The sequence below is a fragment of the Taurulus bubalis genome (genome assembly GCF_910589615.1).
Source record: "Taurulus bubalis genome assembly, chromosome: 15".
NCBI classification, from domain to species: Eukaryota; Metazoa; Chordata; class Actinopteri; order Perciformes; family Cottidae; genus Taurulus; species Taurulus bubalis.
In genome coordinates, this window is record NC_136603.1 from 23486045 (window position 1) to 23507843 (window position 21799).

The 21799-nt window shown below is 43.0% G+C and overlaps 1 protein-coding gene across 1 annotated transcript in view; it reads right to left on the reverse strand.

Annotated features, from left to right (window-relative positions):
• Positions 1–1583, reverse strand: part of gli2a (GLI family zinc finger 2a) — a gene marked incomplete at both ends in the record, with an annotated part of 61865 nt that extends 60282 nt beyond the window's left edge. The window contains one exon of the mRNA XM_079231293.1: positions 1469–1583. Within this exon, the coding sequence (XP_079087419.1) occupies positions 1469–1583 (115 nt within the window). The remainder of the gene's footprint in view (positions 1–1468) is intronic.
• Positions 1584–21799: the final 20216 nt, after the last annotated feature.

The window sequence follows — 21799 nt, forward strand, 5'->3', positions numbered from 1 at the left end:
TGAGCTCTCATCAAACTAGTTATGAGATTCATTGCCGGCTGACACAGCGGATCAGGGTGAACAAGATGTTCTCAGGATGTTTCTGCTTAAGTTACACGACTGTATTGTGCGGTTTCATTTTCCAGTTTACGGAGACCTATAATGTAGTCCGCATGGTTTGGAGTACTTTGCAATTCCGTTCAAACACGAGTAAGCTGCCTGAAAGAGGACCTTTTAAGAAAGCCAGTTTGTGACATCTTACAAAAAATGTTTCCAAGCTACTTGATTCATTCACATTCGCCCCACATTTTGGTTTCCACATGCATGCTAGTTTCAGAACCAATGCAAATACAAAAAGAAAAGAATAATCCAATTGGAAACAAAAGCCTTAAAACTATCTAATGACACACTGACGTCCTACTTTCACTCCCCCGTGTGACGTGGTGAGCTTTGTGATGGCAGGCCACCAGGCCCTTCATTAACCAGTAAAGCAACTAGAGTGATGTGTTCCTGCAGTGGCCCCTCAGATGATGCCAGTGAGTCTTCCTGAGGGGGTTCAGTGTCCACCGGCCGGCTCCACCAGCAGGCGTTAGTAATTTATAACGCCGGCACCTCTGAGGCCCGAACTAGGTCCTCAGACCTCGTTAGGAGGAGTTTTCATCACACATCCACTAATGAAAACATGAGCTCTCATCTTTTAATTATGACCCCTTTATAGTGGGAATCTTGCACACCCTGCAACCTCCTGGTACCACACAAGCACAAATAAGCCCGGCTGGGTGCAGCAGACTCCTTTATTTTATTTTCCACTGGTGCAAGGTTATGAAAATTCAACCACTGCAGTCTACATAATACACAATGATCATAACAGTGTAATTGACTAAATAATTCATATCATGGCAAGCGCACTACTTTTTTCTTCTTTGCTGGTATGAAAAACTTGTGTCCTCTTTGTGGAGGTGCCAGGGAGGGCAACGCTGAAACGTCCTAGTTTCTCACCCCACATCCCTAAACAATTAATGGCTCCTCTCGTGGCAGGCCACCAAGCCATCATTAAGCAAAAATACCGCTAACGCCACAATGTCATCCGATGTCTCCTTAGCATTTCAAAGGTGTTCCCTCCGCCCGGCCTTTATCCGAGGACTCTGGTACACTGTGTCGTCCACTATTTTGCCAGCCTTCTTTAGTAATTCATGAAATTTACACTTGGGAGGTGAGAACAAGGTCTTTCGACCTCATTATAACACTTTTTCATCACCCATTCTCTGACATCTCTGAAACATGCGTGCCCCATCTCTTGGTCTTCCTCTTTTCATGTGCAACCAGCTACTTATGTGACTGGCCGTCATGTTTCACTGCACTGTATGAGTACATTATGCTACAGCAAACAAACGGATACTAGAGTGCAATATTAGAATAGCTGAGGTATTATTGGTTTATCACCAAATTATCTAGTATAAAGGGTAGAGGATGTATTAAAAAGCTGTACCTCTGGTCAGAGTGGTGGGCAAGGGCTTCTTTGGGATCTCCGAGAAGCTGCTCCCGTCCAGACCTGAACCCTTACACTCCTTCTTCTCGGTGGCTGTTGGAGCTGAAGTCTCCATGCTGCCCTTTGATGTCCGTCACTTCCTGGAAAGGCAAGAGGTACAAGTGTGAGGTTAAACATTTGCTCTTGGCTGTGAACGTGCAACAGGAAGTAGGTAATGCATTGAAGAAAAAGAAAAGGTTTACGGGAGCTGTAGTTCTGTTTTTAATTTTAATTTGAAGGTTTTCAGCCATGCATAACATACTCATTCACCCTGGAACATGGAGCGTGAACCCCGAAAACAAGTTTCATTTTTTTCTCAAAGAGGGATGACCGAAACCGTGTTAAATAATCGCATTGATCGTTTCTAGTTGAGCTTTATTGTTTAAAAAGAAGGGAAATTTGTATTTAGTACAGTGCTACAGTCTGTTGCTTTACATAAAAAACATCACAACAAGATAAGACAAATGTTGAAAAATTGTCTATTGCACCTTTAAGCTAAATATAGTACAACATATTCTCAATTGTTTCACTTTTTTTCAAATACCAGACCGTCAAGGAATCAAGTATTTTTTCTCCAATGTAGTAGCACAAGCTGAGGTGTATTACAATGTGTACACTGCGCTTCATGTATTTATTCTGTCAGTGTAACTTATGTCAGGTCAGGCCCTAAACACACAGATGGATTTCTCAGTCAGATGTAATGACTCCACAGTCCTCTTCTGTTCCAATTGTAGATGCGAGTGGCCCTTTAGCGCTGAGGTTTCTAGCCGCTCGCACTGTGTCAATACCTCCTCATGTCAGTGTGAAAGGCCCGACGACTTGGCAACGAGCCACTTGTTTGACTTGGTGGGACCTACAAGATCATCCTCTGCCGAGAACAAACAAGACTGCAGCTCCCGCCGGGGAGGCAGAGGTCATCCCACACCCTCCGGCTCATTCGTGGTCATCGCTTTTTCCACCTGCTCTCGAGACGCTTGTGAGAATATGCCGGCGCTTTGACAGAGCGCTGAGACAACATTACGAGCAGCGAGGACGTGATGAGACGGGGTGACTTCATGTTTCACAGGTGCAAAGGAGAAGCACTTCTCTCCATGTTTGGAAGAGTGAACAACATGTTTAGCATCTGAATGCTCCAGGGCATCCGAGCGGTGCGTCTTTAGTTCAGCTCCTCACACCTGTTGGCCGCTACGGGAAGCCAGCTGATTACATTTCTTTTTTTTTTTACACAAAATCATTTTGCAGTCTCCAGTCTTGTAAAACAAAAGTGTTTACGACTTGACTTGTGTCCAAAAGACACAAACAACACCCTGAAACAGCAATTCATTTTCACTCAACTCAGGAAAACAAATTTTTGGCTAAGAGAAAGACCATAAAAAAAACTCAAGGGAAGGGATGAAAAGACATTAAGAGCAGAGTCGGTGTAACACTAGAGGGTATGAGAACATGGAAACACATATACGGTGCAGAGAGTGATGCTGTCATTTGAAAGGAAAAGAGTCATTGTTCAGTGATCTGGTTACCCCAGCCGAACGTGTGCTGCTGTCGGTTTCATGTGGATATCCAACATGTCATCCTTCATTGTGACGTGTGTGTATTAGCAGCCGTGTCTGTGACCCTTCGGAGGTGCCAGTCGCCTGTCACCAGGCCAGTGTAAGCCGATTAGAGGTGGGTGACTAACAGGTTTAGGCTGCATCTGTTTCTTTTTTTTCTTGGTGCCAAAACGTCCTCAAGTCTCGTCTTAGGAGAGAACTCCGTCACTCTGACATCACCTTTGTGCTAGAATTTAATGTGCTCTTTCATGGGCTTTTATCGAATTCACAGTTGGCCAGAAAGCCGGCTCCTTTTCGGCGGCGGACCCTCTTGGCAGAGATAAGACGTTCCCGTGAACACAGCAGAGCTCGCAGCAACAGAGTTTGCCTTTCAAGCAGCCTGCCCCTTAAACACAACTGAGAATCCTCCCCTTAACATCTCCATCTGATGAACATCTGGCACCGCATTAATAGCTCTTTATGCGCTTTTACAGCATGCCAACTATTTGCTTTCCAATTGCCTTTTGAACCTCAAGCCAATATTTTGACGAGGAGAGGTTTGGGGTACAAGCACCTGTAAAGGTAATTTAATTAGAAATAAAAAAAGATCTAAAACTCCTAGATTTTGGCTAACATTCACTACTCCAAACAATTAGGGATATTCCCGATTCGGGGCTGGTCCGTGTGAGAGGTTTACGGATACAATCTTAAAGGTGCTGTATACCAGGTTTGGAGCAGTTCTAATGCCTCCCAATTTTCAACATGGCGATGACTGAGCCTGCGGCAGTAAAAGCATGCAAGCTCGATAACAAGACACAGAGAGGGAATATTAAATTTAGCACCAACTGGATCAGAATCTGCGCGATTCGAAATCCTGTTTTCTAAAAGTGATGAAATATTGAGCAGGAGCCACAGCCAATGAGAGAGAGAGATGACCAGGAAGTGTCCCCAACAGGATGTTGGGTACTTGTTTAGAACAGAAACATGGCCGCCAACGGCACGAATAGAACTTGTGTTTCCCGTCGGAAAAAAGGACAAGCAAGTGGAAAAATGCCATGACTTCATCCGTTTTTGTTTTTGATGCAAAACACAACACACTGTGACGGAGACAGTCAGCCTCCATGTCTGTGTGCTCACGCACGTTTCTGTGAGTCTATGGATTCTCCACACGGAAATGGGTTCATATAAACGGCGTGTGTGTGCTCCTGTGTCTTCACTGTGTCGTCTTGTGTGTGTTCCCACGATTAAAATAAGAACAATTAGTTTAGTCTGTCCATGTCCTCCCACGTTTAAAAAAAATCTTGTGGTGTGAACCAGTCTTAAATTAAACTGCTAGATTTGAGTTCATTTCTCAAAAAGTAGCCCCAACTTCACCCCGATCCCCCCACCTCCTTCCCTAAATCTGTAGAGCTGTTACATTACCACCCCCCACCCTGGGGTCTCCCTACAGGCCGGACAGGGACCCCCAGCTCTGACAGGCTGGTACAGGTGTCAGGAACCAAGCGGACAGATGGCAGGGGCCAAAGGCGAACAAACAACAAGGGTGCACTTCTTTTCTCATCTTCTGGTTGGCTGGGCAGCCCCCCACCCCCAACACACACACACACACACACCTTCAGATAGCAGGGCAGGATAACCTCCTCACGACACTCAGCGCCCCGACGTCTTCACTTTTCATATAAACGCTACAGTCTTCCATGTTATGTCCTGTCTGATTTACACATCACCGCTTTACATCATGCAAACTTCTGCATGCGGTGTCTAGAGGAGCTGTCATAGGAAGTGATGTTTTCAAATTGAGGAGAAGGATGCCCCAAGGATCGACTGTCTGGTGAATGCAGCACACATCCATAGCAGTGTCTGTCTAGCAGCCAAGTCCCAAAACAGGAATGTACAGATTACAGCTCCAAGTGATTTATTTCATTCATTTCAAAGCAGCTTCTTTTATTTTGTTCAAGGCTAGACTAACCATATCCGAAACCTTAACCCTCAGTTTTACCAGTGAGGCTGCTTTGTTCTTGTTCCTTCCTGCCGCACGGAGCCACAGAAGGTTTTTTTCCATGGAGAAATGTCTTACAAGCATTCAAAGTAAGGTCTGATTATGAATCTGTCTGTTCTTTTGTTTGTGTTTTTTTATTTATCCAAGCACTTGACAAGGTTTATCTGTTGTAATTGATCACAGATGCCAAGAAATAATGTCTTATATTTATTAAATTCAACAAAATATGAAAGTCCACCCTCACCAGGAAGGTTATGAATATGTATTTTATGAATTATAAATACAATGGGTAACAGAAAACGTCTGGCAAATGGCAAATATTAAAAGTAGTTTATAGCAGATGCTTTACGTCCAGCAGCCATCGCTCTGATGCTCCATGCAGACATGACACTTAACCAGCAGAGGAAAGACGGAGGAACTGGGAAAGTCATGTTGTGTTCGGCCAAGGGGTTCAGATCCACTGGTTTCCAGTGCAGAATCACTGGTTTGTGTATCTTAAAAAAAAAAGAGAATGTCGATATCTTATAGCAAGAAAGTCAGAATAATCACTTCAATCAGGTCCATTTGTACAAAATACACATTTAGGTGTTTACTTTACTACTTTGTCTATTCTAAATTCACCAAAATGTGCCATTAGATTACACTTCATTTGCATATTTAAATAACATTTAAGAAAATGTGTAATACAAAAATAAGTCTTAATGTAAGTAATACACTGAGGAAGTGTCATGGTGATATATTAGTTATATTCACCTGTAGTGCCTTTAGTCTGTAAGGAATTTTACAAAACATATTTTTGAAGGACATTAATTGGTTCTCAGACTCTGATCCAGAACCCTCCACTTCAGTAGAAGCTTTCCAGTTTCCTTCCTCTCTATATTCTGAAGGTTTTAAAAAAGGGTTTGTTCATATATCATTCATAGCCGGATTTATACAACAAGATATTGTCCCATAAAACATGGAGAAAATTATTTATTTTGGCAGTATTTTCTGATTTATTGAGTAATACAAAGAGTATGCAAATTAGCACATATTTAATAAGGTAACGCCTCATTTGTACATTTTTATGTAACATTTCAGAAAACTTGTAATACAACAAATAATTGTCTTAATGTAAATAATCAACTGGAGAAGTTTCATGATGATATTTTCTTAGTTCATTTTGTTACCCTATCCTCCTGTCGGCTCTGAAAGACAACAGTATCTACGCCTCTCTCTCTCTCTCTCTCTCTCTCTCTCTTCCTTTACCTTCACCCCCTCTCCCAGGACTTTTGTTATGAGTCTGGTGTGTGTTTTTCTTAGTGCCTCGGTCAGTTTCAAGTGTTCCTCTCCTCCACTACCGTTCAACAGCTCCCCTTTCACCAACACTGAAAGGAATGCAAACACACATCAAAAGAGGCCCTCTCGTTTTGAAGGTTTCCAGGCTTTGCTCTTCTTACTTTCTTCCTTCCTATCTTACAGTCATTGTTATCCGTATGCTGGTAGGATCTCTTTTCCTGGCAGCACACACACACACACACACACACACACACACACACACACACACACACACACACACACACACACACATTTACATGGGTGCACTCAGTGAATTTGCGCATACACACTAACGGGCTCACCAACTGCTGTCCCCACTCTGCTCACTTGGCAGACGCCCTATAGGTGAGGTCTGCTGCCTCTCCGCCACCTGCAGACCTCTCTCCTCAGGTTTCTGATGCAGGAGCGCATGCAGCGAAACACAACAACCATCAAAAGCCCAATTTTGATTTGGTTTCACACGCTTCGGGATGTTGACGTGGTATTTTTTGAGAACTGAATCTGAATTTTTCGGGGTGCATTTAGTATTATGAGTATTGGCTGGGATTGTCTCTGTGAATACTTAAAGGGGGACGGAATGATTCCAATGACTTATCACACTTTAAGGCCAACTTGAGGAACTCCAAAAGACTTGTGACCTATAGGAGCGAGGGGAGGTGGTGGTGAGTCCACACAGGCTTCTTGTTTCTTTGTGCTATACCTTCACTATGTCCGGATACCAGAGAGCTCCTTCCATAATTCATACAAAATACAGCTGTTTTCCCTCTAGCCGGACTCTCTTTCATGAGAAACCTTCAGTGTAACTCACCAACTGTTCTCTCCATGAGAGCTTACCAAAGACTCTTTTTCTTTGTTAACACAAGACAGTCCAATGGAACTCATTTCACTTTTCACCGTTTACTGTAGAAACTTTCTTCAAAGTCTCAAACTGTTCAGCTCATGGAGGACCTTCTTTTTTCTAAGTTCCAAAATATTTAATATAAAGTTAAGCCAGCAATGCTGTTCAGCTTCCAGTGATTCCAGCAACCAGCAACTTTAGTTCATAAACCACACTCTAAAAATTTTACTTTTGGTCTACCACATTTTAAACTGTATTCCTGCCAACTCGATTTGTTTCAACTGCTTGATTTCTGCTTTTTTTTGGGCCAGTACAAAAAATATTAACACGCCCTTTGGGTCAAAGTGAGGTGAACTTGAATACAGCTTATAGAGTAAGCGCAAATTGGCCTTTACATTATAATTTATATTACAGCGCTCATACATTAGTTTACCAAAGTGTTTGGTAGAACCTTTGGATTTTCTTGCCAAAATACAGTTTTTGAAGAAATAATAAACCTTTAAATATAATAAATATTTCATGATAGCAAAATGAATTAAATTAAATGAAACTCACCAAGAATTATCACTCAACTTTGCAGTTCCCCTAAGATCTATGTAGCGTTTAAGCATCTTTCTGCTGGTGTTGGGGGTTTTACAGCCCACAAGGCAGCTGTTGTCACAGAAAAGCCACGTGACCCACACTGCACTACCTGCCAGCACCAAGTGGCACACAGAGTTAGCACGTGAACATAGTGGTACATTTAGCAGCTTCACAGCCACATATGTTACTTAGAAGTTAGTCGAGACCAAAACAAACCTAAAAGGAGAATAAGTCGACTTAAATTTCCAGATGGAACGAAACTAATGATGCTACGCATACATTGGGTTTGTAAATAGAATAAAATGTTACGTTTCTACGCGTTAGCACTTCTATACGGTATACTGAATGTCTACACATGCTGCTTTTGCTTTGTAATTGTTGTAACAGTGAATGAAAGCCCAGCTTTACACTGCTGTTGCAATCCAACACTGAGTGCAGTTAGTGGCAGTATGGGCTCTGTGGTAACTGACAGCTTGAGAAGTGCTTTAGCAAAGGTTGAGTTGAATGCTTCAAAGTTCAAAGGTAAGTCATTGTATTTACAGCTTGTTCCCGCCACCCCCAAGTGGCCAAGTAGGGATTTCGGGTTTAAAAACGAAATATTAATTAAATATTTGAGGAAAAATAATAACCTAAAATTATACTATTCTACTGCTATATTTGACGTTCTTCCAAAGAACACACAATTTCACCAGAAGAATTTTTTACTTTTGTAATTTCAAAAACATTTAAAATTACATTACATTTCATTTCATTTAGCTGACGCTTTTACCCAAAGCAACTTACAATAAGTGCATTCAACCATGAGTACAAACTCAGAACAACAAGAATCAAGAAAGTACAATTTCTTCAATAAAGTTAAACCAGTTAAAAAGTTAAAATTAAAAGAATCCTGCATCATTTTCATGACACATGATCGCAGTTCTTATCAGACTGAGATCTTTATGTTGACAGACGATACACCGCATTGGACGGCGAGTTTTCAGAGACTTGTGGGGGAAGACAAGTTAAGACTGGGACAGAGCACATTCTCCACGAGTGAATCACTCTTTAGAGAAGCGTCTCCCTGTGAGGATTTGAAGCTCAGGTCTTAAAGGTCATGAAGTAGATGTGAGAGGTCTGACAGCAACACATTAGCCATTAGTCTGATTCAGAGGTTGAAACAACATCCCTACAGGCTGCTGCACACGTATTTATTCAGGTCACTCAAGCGGGAAGGAAAGTATTGCCACAATATGCTTTTCTCAAACCAGGTTTTCTATAGGCAGGCTGTTTAAGTGCTTTACATGGCTCAGTAACTGAGGACTTTAGAAAGGAAGGGACATTTAAACTCTCATGATTTAAATTCAAAATCAAAATGGTTTATCGTATTGAGTTCTTACCCCAGTGAGTTCTTACCACAATGAGTTCCTACCCCAATGAGTTCTCACCCCAATGAGTTCTTACCCCAATGAGTTCTTACCCCAATGAGTTCTTACCACAATGAGTTCCTACCCCAATGAGTTCTTACCCCAATGAGTTCTCACCCCAATGAGTTCTTACACCAATAAGTTCTTACCCCAATGAGTTCTTACCTCAATGAGTTCTTACCCCAATGAGTTCTTACCTCAATGAGTTCTCACCCCAATGAGTTCTCACCCCACCCCCTGAACCTGACCTTTCCTGCTCGTAAAGGCAATATCCTGTGGTTGATCTCTTCGTCTCCCTCAACCAACAGAAAACAGATGTGGAGCTCAGGGCCTACACACAGGGAGGAATCTATATGGATGACATTTATTTTGCAAAAAAATTGAAAACATAAAAATGTTAAAAAGAAAATAAAATTAAAAAAAATAAATAAAAGAAATGTCATTTAAAAATGTCAGCTCGGGCTCTGGAAAATTGCAAAGTGCTTTTTTTACTTTGTCTTCGAACATTTTATATTCTGAACTATTTAACAAAGTTTAAAACTGAGATGTTTTTATTGCTGACATGTCACAGCTGAATGGACACTAAACAGACAGACACATGAAATGAAGGTGTGTGTGTGTGTGTGTAAAAGTCACAGCTGTCACTGGTGCCACATTGCACACTGCGAGTCCAGCCGGCTTCCTCTCTGAAGCATTTGGGCTGTTCACCCTAAACGTGTTGTGTTATCACTCACTCTCTGACTGCTTCAGCTGTCAATAACCTGGCAACTACTTACGCAAAACGGCCTTTGTTTCTGTGTGCGTGTGTGTGTGTGTATGTGTGCGTGCGTGCGTGTGTGTGTGTTCCACCACAGAACCACAGTGGATATACCTATAAGTCAGTGAGTAAAGATTTGGCCAAATCAAAGCTGCCGTTTGTTGCTCTCAGGTTTTGTGCGGTGCGACCTCCACATTGTTGCGGTGGATTCAGCGCTCCAGGAGAAGTGATAGTTGACAGTCTGTGGTTGTGCATTGCTGAGCCCATACAAGCCAGCTGCTGCTACGTCCAAGTCAGATCTCAGGCCTTTGGTGCCGGGACGGGGACTCCCCTTGAAGTTGGGGGTTGTCAGTGTGTGTGTGTGTATGTGTGTGTGTTGGACCAGTAGCAGCTGTCAGAGCACGTCACCAGGTGAGATCCTGTGCTAATTACTAACTGTGTATCTTGTTCTAACCATTTCAGCCCGTTGCTCACACTTAAGCCTAGTTTATGGTTCTCCGTCAGGTCGACGGCGTACCTACGCCGTAGCTACGCCGTCGACGCAGACCCCTCCGCCGTAGCCTGACGCGCACCTCCAAAAAATCCTAACTACGCGTCGCGTTGACGCGGACCGTAAGCGCTGTGATTGGTCCGCTCAGAACGTAATTTCCGGCAGTTGCTTTTTCCCAGCCTCGACCTGTTTAGTGGTCGTACAGACCACCTCCGCAAACGTCTTCTCTGGCGCCTGCGCTTCAACATTTGCAATATAAGCATTTGCTCCTCAATATTGATGAGCTCCAACTTTAATGCAGCCGCTCCAACTTGGTCGCCATTGTTTACTGTGACCGGAATTCGGCTATAACCCCTGAAACCACACAGCCACACAGGCACACCCCCCTGGCGGCATGGCGGTAATTGCAGGCAACGCGTTCCCTCGACGCAGAACTTCGAATGCCGTGACGGAGAACCATAAACTAGGCTTAAACTAGGCTTAAGCCTGCTGTAATGTTAAATGAGTACTTCATGGTCCTGTTGTGAATGAGAGCAACTACATCCAGAGTTTGGCTGTGTTCACGTTCGATCGTGATCAAGGAAAGCAAACGGGGACAGCGGTGAGGTTTTATCCAGCTGAGCTTCAACTAAGTATGGCAAAATTATGAACACGTGGCATTTCTCGAAGGTCTCTCTTGCATTGCACTTACATAATTCAAGCTCAAACTCTGTATTGGGCGAAGATGAATTTAAACGTTATCATGATATGTTCAAATGTTGCCTTGTGAGATGTAGTTTTGGTGGATTAACTTGAGGCAGATCATCAAGCCTTGAGTTCCACATTTTGGCCGTCGCCATCCTTTTTTTCGTGCCACTAGACGACACGAGAGGGTGGAGCTAATAAATCAACAGAGAAGTAGAGTCATTTATATAGACTTCTACAACCAGACTTCTTTTTGCAACTGGAGGACAGAATGAAGAAAGTAAGTTTAAGGCACTTTTGTGGCTTCACTTTTTAGAACTAGAGGCTGGTAAAATCATCAGAGTACCCCCTAAATTGCAGGTTTTGATTGATCTAGATTAGCGAGTCAGTATTCAACCACATGCACATCATTTTAACATTGTTGCCTAAACGCGCAACTTTCAAACTTCCCTTCTGTTTCACCAGTAATGTGAGCTTTACTGCTATGCGTGCAGCTTCCAAACTGAATGATATGTATAATGTTGATTTTCTGCTGTCCTCATCACCTTTCCTTTTCCTGGAATGCCTTGCTAAGCTACGACCACCTGTTGACGACGGAGTTCAGACTCAGAGCAGCCTCACATTACCGGGTCTCGCGTGTGAAACAGCCCAGCGCAAAGAGACGGCCCAGCGCGGAACCAGTGCGGTTTTCATCCCACTTTCCCTCTAATGAGCTGATTACAAAACATGAGCAAACCTCCTTTTGGCCCGGAGCCTGAGAAAGAGGCAGAGAGAGAGAGAGAGAGAGAGAGAGAGAGAGAGAGAGAGAAAGAGAGAGAGAGAGAGGAGATGATGATGATGATGGCAGCAACAGACGTGTTGTGGGGGTTACGGGGCTCGTTGGTAAAGACAACCACATGTCTCTATATCCAAGCTCAACTCCGTCTCTCCGTCTCTTGTCTCCGGCTTCTATCTGAGAGGAGACTGTGGCCTGGCACTGAGTCAGCACGATTTTGGAATCTAATATCTCCCATCATGTGGAAACGTAAGAAAGGAAGCCCAGCCGCCTTTGCCCTTGAGGCTGCGTTGACTTTGTAGCTGTGGGAGGGCCTAGTGTAAATCATAACTCCTTACCCTCTCCCCTCCCAACACAAACCCCAGAGTTAGGAGCACAAACAGATCCCGCCTCCCTCCTCCTGTTTCTCTGTGCTGGCTGCATGTTGTTGTCGGCGGCATCTGCACAGACCCGGCCTCTGCCTCTGCATCAGATTAAGGCCCGCGGCAAACATTGCAGACAATACGCCATTGTCTGCAGGTCTGTGTTACTCTATCTCCAGAGCTCACAGTCGCATAGCAGAGCCTGTTGGGGTGTTTCATGAGGAAGGGTTAATGATACAGTGAGGGGGGGACTCCTGATCCTCCTCTTTACAGTCTGCTAACAGCTGATCACCTTTTTACAACTTTTTACAACCGCCAGCCAGGCAGCTTTAGTCACTTTCATTCATTTTGATAAAGAGCGTGACACATTCAAACTCACAGGATGCTCAGTAACCGTAGCTACATGTTCATGTACGCCAGCTGTAAAGTAAAAGAAAAACACAAAACATGCAAACCTGAAGGAGTCACAATACAAACAATGATGGCTTCATATGACAGGAGCACACCCTGTTTTCTGGTTTTTGTTGCTTCACACCTGACTGGAAATAGTTTTTCCCTACTTGAAAGTCATTTAAAAGAGTCAGACCGAAGTTTGATTGAGTTACGTCTAAAAGACTGAAATGTTCAGGTTCTGGGAGATTGGCCCTCCAGTAATGATCCTGTGTATGCTGATCCTGGACCATCCAACGGTTAAAATCAGTAACAAAAGTAAGCCGTAAACAAATTACAGATTCCAAACTACTATTTAAAAAAGGAAAGAAAATCAATCATATCATAACATTTGAGACAAATGTTGGCTCTGTTTACTTGATTGAGCTTTCTATCATAGTAAAGAGGTGCAAAATAGAGCCTGATTTTAATTTAGGACAGAACAGACTCAGAATGTTTCTTTGTTATTTATTAATATTATTAAGATAAATGATTTATTTATGCAGGTGGATCTTATGATTTATAATTACCTTCCATAAGATTGTTTTTATTGATATGTGTCCTATCAAATAAATAATAATGATAATTGTGACATAAAACTTTCGTAAAGCAAAATAGTAAATTGAGCAGGGCTGCAACCCGCTCTTGTCTCCAATATCAATAAATCTGTCAAGTATTTTATTGACGAATCAATTATTAGTTTGGTCTATAAATAAAAGAAAATGGTGAAAAGTTGACTATCATGACGATGAAATATCAGCAAAGATTGTTAAAACAGTTCAACATGAATCTATAATCATTGAAGCTCTACCGCTGTGAGAAGTCATGTGTAAAAAGACCAGTTAGGGTAAAAACAACAACCTGTCCCTTTCCATTGTGTGTGGAGTTTATCTTGTGTTGAGATAATGAAATTAGCTTCACTCGCCCCTCCCCCCCTTTTACAAATGAAGTGACCTCGCGTGACCTGGGCAGGGTTCCCCCTGAAGACCTCAGAGCCACCGCCGCCATTGTTCCTTTTGTAAGCCCGCAGACAATGATGAGGTTCCTGCTGAAATGCTTTTGGGAAACCGGGTTTCCGATGAGTCGGTATGAGTCGAGGAGTGTGTGAAGAGTTCGGCCAGGATGCGATGGGAAGGTCTTTGTGTGGCGTGCTGGTGATGACAAGTCATGCATCATACGGAGGACACTGTATACAAGACGCAATCTGCTTAAGCTCGCCTCCCTTTTGGAGATATCGGAGCCGGCTGAGGTCCTTGTGCTTCCTCTTCTTCTACAGTTTGAGAACTAGAGGCTCCGGCCTGAGAGCAGGGTTGTTACGACTCGGCAATACAGTGTTCCTGAGACAACCTGTTTCCGCTGCAATGCCGCAGTGATTGATGAGGTCAATCGGCCTGTAATGAGCTTGTCAGTTATTTTACCGTACAGCCATTAAAATAGCTTGTTAAATGCACATCGGGCTCTGCGCCCGTCACGTGTGTTTTTAGGGGCCCTGCGGCACAAACGTGTTCTTTTGACGGCGGCGGTACGATTCAGCGTGAACTCGCTTTCTGTTCTGGGATTTGGAGTGCCCACTCATCGCTGCTGTAGTGTAAAGGGGGGGCAAGTAGGGGGGGTTGGAAAAGTGCAACCCCAACCCAGATATGATGTGAGCCTATTTAACCTCACACACTTGAGGGAGAATGAACAGGATGCCTCGAGGAGAGTGAAACAACTGCCGCTAAAACAAGCGGGGATTGTCCGGCGCCGTCCCCCGTGCCAAAGGATTCAGTGAAGGGCTCTACAGATGAGTGTGAGCGGCCATCTCTCTCTCTCTCTCTCTCCAGCTCTTCCACTCCTCCCTCCGTCTGAAGTGGAGGCTGACTGTGAGAGATGGCTGTGGCATCGCCCGACACACAGCTGCCTTTTACAGCCCCCTAAATGGCCATTAAAGTCTCATCAATTGATCCCTGCACATGGGTAAGTTTCACTCCACGACACGGCCCTCCTCTGTGTGAAGGAGACCGCAAAGTCCCGCTCTAATCACGGATTCTAAAATGATATTCAGATCCATGGCTTAGCATTTGTTAAATTAAATTATTCAGTACGAAACATCAAACATTTGCTGCTCACCGATTCTCAGTTGGAATACTGATATGTCCTTGATAGAACTGAAGCAGTTTTATTCATCCATATTTCATAGATCCGAATCAAAGAGCAACATTTCACACCTGCATGTGTTCGCCGCATGGCATCGCTCCGTTCTGAAGGGTCGGGGCGGCAAGTTTAATGTCTTTAAACAACTTAAGTCGTTTTTAGGTTTACTTTTCCAACAAAACTAGGTGGTTTGGGTTCAAATAAGCGCGCTTGTTGTGTAAAATAACTGCTCATTTGAGACTTAACTGGCGTTACAGTTACGTCACAAAATGACGGTAAAGGAAGTCAGCGTTGACTTGGTTTCACACAGGACACCAGCGGCCTCCTGGGTAAAAGGTCCTGTGTTGGTTTGACCCGTCCGTCCTCGTGACGAAGACGGGTTGAAGCGAAAGAGTGAGTGGGTTTCAGACACTGAGGGTTAATTCATTATTAAACAGGCACAAATTATCTTATTTCATCCTCAGTAGACCAGAATGCATTGCAAACACAAGGCATGTTGCAGCTTTTTGCTTTTGTTTTGTTATTTCAGATTTAGAAAAACATATAACTATACTACTCAACCACCTAGGGATCTGTCGGATGTGTATAAAGTCTCTCCATTATTAACATAAGAAATCAGCTAACTAAAACGAAGGAGACAAAATGAGAAGAAGGGTGATGCACTAACACGACCGACTCACCAAATATCCCCAGAAACACATGACAGAACACGCTGATGAAAAGATTTCCCTATTAGATTAATAATAAATAACTGCAGTACAGGTTTACACAGTGGTACCAAGGGAAAGGTACCAAGGGAAAGGGAAAGGCCACAGCTCCTCTTCGTCTACAGCCACTAAACTACAGCGCAAACATTGTTCAGCCAAACCACAGAGGCAACCACACACACACACACCCCACCTGCCCATCCCCACACGGGCCGAGTGTTCAGCACACGGCGGCTCAGGTCAGGGAACCGAGGGGCGGAGTGGGTCGGGGGCGAAGGCGTTCTCTCTTTCTTTTTTCTCCAACTTTTCTGGGTTCACTCAGCAGGAGAGGAGGAGGAGGAAGAGGAGGGTGTGCTCCTCCCCCTCCTCAGAGTCACTCAGACTTCACCCTCTTCACCCACTCCTCCAACCCTCCTCTCTGTCCCTGTACGCTAGACTTCATCGGTATTTGCTTTCAAAAAAGAGCTGTACCCCCCAACCCCCCTCAACTCCTCCTCCTTGGCCTATACCCCTCCAACACACACACACACACACACGGTCACTCCTTTTCCAGTATTTGGTTCATTAAATTTTCTGCGGAATTCCAGAAAAGGAGCAGAAAAAGGGAGGCAGATCAATAAAGTGGGGCCTGTGCACGGAGGCGGTGTGAAGCCAACCCAGCGGACACACAACAGCCCAGGGGCCGGGCCCTGGAGATGAAAGTGACATGGCCACTATGGGTCTCCCCCTGAACTGAGGCTGAATGAGCTGAATAGGCTCATCCATTCTTCGCTCCTTTCACTCTCCATCGGCCCTAACTGTTGGAACTCTTCATTCCTCACAATGGCCAAACGCACTAAAACTTTTTCTTTTTTTTTCTCATGCAAATCCTCTCGGCCCCGACCGGGGTTGTCATCATGTGAAGCGGAAAACACACATGCAGCGTATTCTGGGGGGATTTAAATATATATAAATATATATACATATATACATATATATATATATATATATATATATATATATATATATATTTTTATATATATATATTTTTTTTTATATATATAAATATATATATATATATATGTATATATTATTTGAAACTTTTGCACAACCATTCTTTTTTTTTTAATTAACTTGAATTCTATCTGAGCTGATCTTTTTGAAAGCATGCTTTTCTCAGTCTTAAACCCCAAATTCTATTCTAATTTTCTCTCATCAGGAGGAAAAGAAAAAAGTCATCCAAAGAAAGAATTATTTGGGAAAAGCTTTAAGAAAACACTTTATTTTTTCCATTTTATATGTAGGCCAAAAGAACTAACAGAAAAAGTGGGACTCGAGAGTGCACACATGAGTTTGGAGATCATTAGCAGCGCCTGTTGGATGGGAGGAAAAGCCAACAGCAAATATGGCTGCTTAAGGGCCCCACAAAGGCGTCAAGTGTTTGTTGACTGCTCAGGCTGCAGAGCAAACAGCAAACGTTGAAATCTTTCAACAATAAGTACACATCTCCCACAGCCCTGTCACAGGCCGAGCCCACGCTGCTGCTGCATTCCACACGTTACGCCTGATCTGGGTCCCTTTGCTTTGTGGCATTAAGAGATTAAAACTAAAGTGAAGGGCTCCAAACGCGTAATTGTTTTATTAGTTTTCCATTCAAGTCTCACAGAGGTGACGTGGTTTTCGTGATGCTGGAAAACGTTATTATTGTAATTGGATGTTTATCTTTAGTTTGGAGACTTGAGTGGAAAACAATCAGAACAGTCAAGTGTTGGACTGTTAATCGCTGAATGCTGAGGGACCCCGAACACATCTCCTCCCGTGATGGGTCCGGTTGCAGGAAGAAACATTGTTGGGATTCCTGTGTCAGATAAGTTCAAAGTGCAAATAAGATGTGAAGCCGCCACATTAAAGCCCGCTGACACGCAGGGCGACAGAAGAAAAGAAGAAGAAAATAGAGAGAGAGGAAAAGGAGCGGAAGCCCATCGGTAAAACACAGAGAAACACACAGAAAGTGAATATAAGAGGACAGAAACGCGCTGCTGTCAGCATCACCGCAAAAGTGGCCTTACCTTTGTTTTTGCAGCCGTCTCTCTCTCCTGTTCACTTCGAAACCTCCCGAGGCTCTCGCGCTCTCTCTTTTTTTTATATAGATGTATTTTTGTCCGGGGGAAACTTTGCCCTGCAGTCTGCTTCCCGTGGACTAGGACCGGGCTGGCGGCGCCGTGGACAGACGAGCCTCTCCGGACTCCATGAACCGATTTCGGAAAAAAAGAGTAACACAAAAAAAGTTGTGGAGACGCTCAAAGTTCGACCGGCATTCCCACCGCTCTCTGTCCCGGAGAGCGACTTCAGTGCGCGGCGCAAGTCGAGTCCAACTTTTTCTTACAATCCATCTTCTCCCAAAGAGGTGCGCTCTCGCGTGCGTGCTTTTCGCGCTTTTCAGCAAACTAACATGATGCGTTCACGCGTTGTTGTTGGTATCGGGTTTTCTCTCTCTCGCGTAAAAGTTTGGAATTAGAAAGCGGTTTGGCTTCACTCGACAGTTGTTGCAGAGACATGTGGTGGTGTTGAGATCTCCAGGCTGCTGATCTGTTCCAATCCCCCCTTCTCTCTCCTCCCCCTCTCTCTCCCCGTGCTCCCTGGTGAGTTGGGCCATTTGCTGCACCAGATGGGCCGGGCTAACTCTATCCAGCAGTTGCAGACTGGTGGCGGTAAAGCTAAAAGTTAGATAAAGTTTAATTTATTGTTCGATTTTTGTTGTTGTTGTTGGCTCACAATTCACGGGAATGACCCCGCGTTGCTTTTGCATCCGTTGCATCTCCAGACAGGAAACGCTTCTCATGAAGATGTTTGGAGATAATAATAAAAAAGAGCCACGGAGCTCTAGTTGTGTTGTTTTTCTTGAGTGATCGAGTGGGTGGACAGATCATCAAGGCTCTCTGAGACCAACAGAACCAACCAGCACACCAGACCTTTAGTTACAGCCCGCTGGTTTAGAAAAGGAGACAGCAAACAATCTTCATAATTCACGCTTTGTTTATTCCCATGCTTTCTCATCACGTGATGGACAAACAGCATTTATGATGCCATTCACTAGACTTCATCCAAAGCAACCCTGTTCGTGCCGGGCGGTGCATTTAAATGCTCATTTTTTTTGTTTTAAATCCTTTGTTATTTTTTAAGGAAAGTGGAGTAAAGAGAGGACCTAAAATGAACCTCACACACACACACACACACACACACACACACACACACACACACACACACACACACAGTGTGCACAGTTATTATGTGTATACGACTATGCCACAGATAAACTGCATGGTTTTATTATTTAAAATATGAATATGCAACATAAAGCACACACATGATGGTCTTCAAACCCGATGTGAAGTGAAGTGATGAAAACCTGCTGGCTTATCTCACAGCTGCTTTATTCTGTCATTACAACTCCTCATGAAGTTGACAATCAATTTGTTTCTAATAACTTCATATCATTGTTTTCTGTGTTTGTGTATTATTTGATTAAATACTAATGTATTTGGGGTTCTTGGCTCTAGTCAAAAAAACTGTATTGCAGCCTCAGCAGTTTCAATAGATGAAATAGAACAGATAGGGTCCTTAAAGATCACACCTTGTCAGGGGGTCCCTCATTCTGGAGGAGATGTACGTTTCCTCATGTGCTAATATGCTAATCAACTGTAATTTCCCTAAAAATAAGGAATAAATCATTCTTGTTCTTCAGAAGACATTACATCTCAAGTTTTGAGAAGAAATAAGTCAACATTTTGTTTAAAGCTTGTTTTCATTGTATTCAGCCCGGAGGCCCTTGGGGCTCCAGGGTCCTCGGAGTAACATCTAATAATGCTCCGTCATAGGTGAAAGTCTTACTTTGTACTTTTACTAAAAAGTATAGGAAATTTATGAATACATGTATTTATTATTTCTTAATATGTTTTTTTGTTTTTTTGTCACATCTGTGTGATATTGAAATAGTCCATTATGAAACACAATGATAGCAGACTTCTGTCAGTTAATGTTCTGAAGAAAGATGAATCATTGCTGCATAACACACACTAAACATCACCTGTACGGCAAAGCAAAGGCAGGAATACAGCATGTATAAATATATAATACATGTATAATATAATGTGGCAGTAGAAAACTAGCTCTTCCTGACAGGCCACGTCTGACCAGGCAAACTTCTTTTAGTTGATATCTTATAAAGTCATCTTGAGTTCTACTGGATCACCCCATGAATATACTGTCACATGACAATGCAGACGATTTAACCCACATAACTGACAGAGTATATTCATTCTTTTAAAGTTGTTATCGAAAGTATAAAAAAAAAAGTATGAGCAGGGTTAATAACATGTTCCTGTCTTCCTTTAAGGCTTGACTTATACATTGCTCTCCTAACTTTGCAAAACGAAATGTAAATAATAAATAAATAGATTCACATTAAATAAATTGGTATTTTTAATTAAGATTTAAAAATGTACACCAGAAAATTGGAACAGGAATTACTGAAATGTAAACATCTTTATTAATGCAGCAACACAGTGGTCAGAACTTAAACAGGAATGGAAATCCCAGTATATGATGTATAAAGTATATAAACATGTAACTGAATTGAGTTGATCGGCCTGGTTGGCATAGCAACCCAGCTTTGAGTCAGTATCGGCCTGATATCAATATTGATATCGGTATCAGTGTGTTGGTCAGATCATATCTGATAAACTGTATATTTTGTGTGATGAATGTCGTGGAGCAAAAAGTAAAACACTTCCACATGGAGTTTAGTGGAGTGGAAGTTTAACTTAAAAAAAAACGTGAGCAAATGAAAAGTATCTTACAATATGTAGTTATGTTATGAAATGAGGGCCTCAGTCTTTCCCCACGGCCGTCCCTCCTTGTGTTGCTGAGACAAAACCAGGCGGATGGAGAGGATGAAGAAGAGGCCGTGACCCGCAGACGGAGGTTGTGCTGGTTGTGATGGTTGTGATGGTTGTGCTTCTTTAGGCCCCAGCCGCTGCCACCTACTGTCTATCTGTGCTCTTGCGTTACGGTGCCTGGGTTCTCCGCTCTGAATGAGCCTGTGAGCCGTCCTTCCAGGAGAAGCCAGAGCGGCGTCAGGCTGCTGGCCTCCTCTCCCGCACTCCTGCTTCTTACCAGCAGGGACTTTAATGAGCTTTTCTGATTGGAAAAGAAGAATGTGAGTACAAAGTGCTGACATTACAATAAAAGGTCCACAGCGGGAGGAGGAGCGAAGGGGTTTAACATGGAGGAATTTGATAGGGAGGCATGAGCTTTGATCACATTACCTCATGCATTCCTCTGTGATGACATGTGCAGGCTGTGATGGTGCAACTCATTATTTACCCAAATGTTTATGGGGTGCATGATGTTTGAATGAACTCATCACCCGCTTTATTGGATAATCTACAACCAATCTGACATGATCATTATACTGTTGTCATGTTGATATGAATGTATCAGCAGGTTTTTAACCAAGCCAAGTCTCTTTGATCATTTAGTTGTTTAGTATGATTGAGTGTACATATTCATTCATTTAGTCACTGTGTTTCTCATTTTACGGGTGAACTGTTTCAATTTCATGATTTTGACATTGATTTTTTGTATGTAAAATAATGTAATGCTTAATAAAGGTCAATAAATTAAATGTTGCTTTTATAAACTATGTTTTATGTGAACAGAGATATTAACACAATTTTACTGACAAAAAATATATATAAATTTTTTTTTCATAATCTCACAAAAATGCAGGATAAAGTACTGTTACTGTTACTATCTTTAAGGTACTTAAGCTTTATTTTACTGTTAGCTGCAACTCCACTATTACTGAAATACAGTCCACAAAAGTGATGTGTACTGTATCATACATGATTAATAATAAATGGACTGTATATCTCAAAGTGCTGTAACACTATGACATCATTCACACATTCACACACTGATGGGAGGAGCTACCATGCAAGGTGCCACCTGCCATCTGGACTAACTAAACACATCAATTCATACCCAAAACATGTGGTGACTATGTTATGAGAAGTTCTGAGCGACAGGCTTCTCAATGGCTGTGGCTCAGTGGTGAGCAGGGTCGTCCATCAATCGGTGGTTCGATCCCCAGCTCCGCTAGCCCATGTCAATGTGTCCTTGGGCAAGACGCTTAACCCCAAACTGCTCCCGTAGCTGCACCTACGCTGTGTGTGTGTGTGTGTGTGTGTGTGTGTGTGTGTGTGTGTGTGTGTGAGTCCTGATGGGCAGGTGGCACCTTAGCT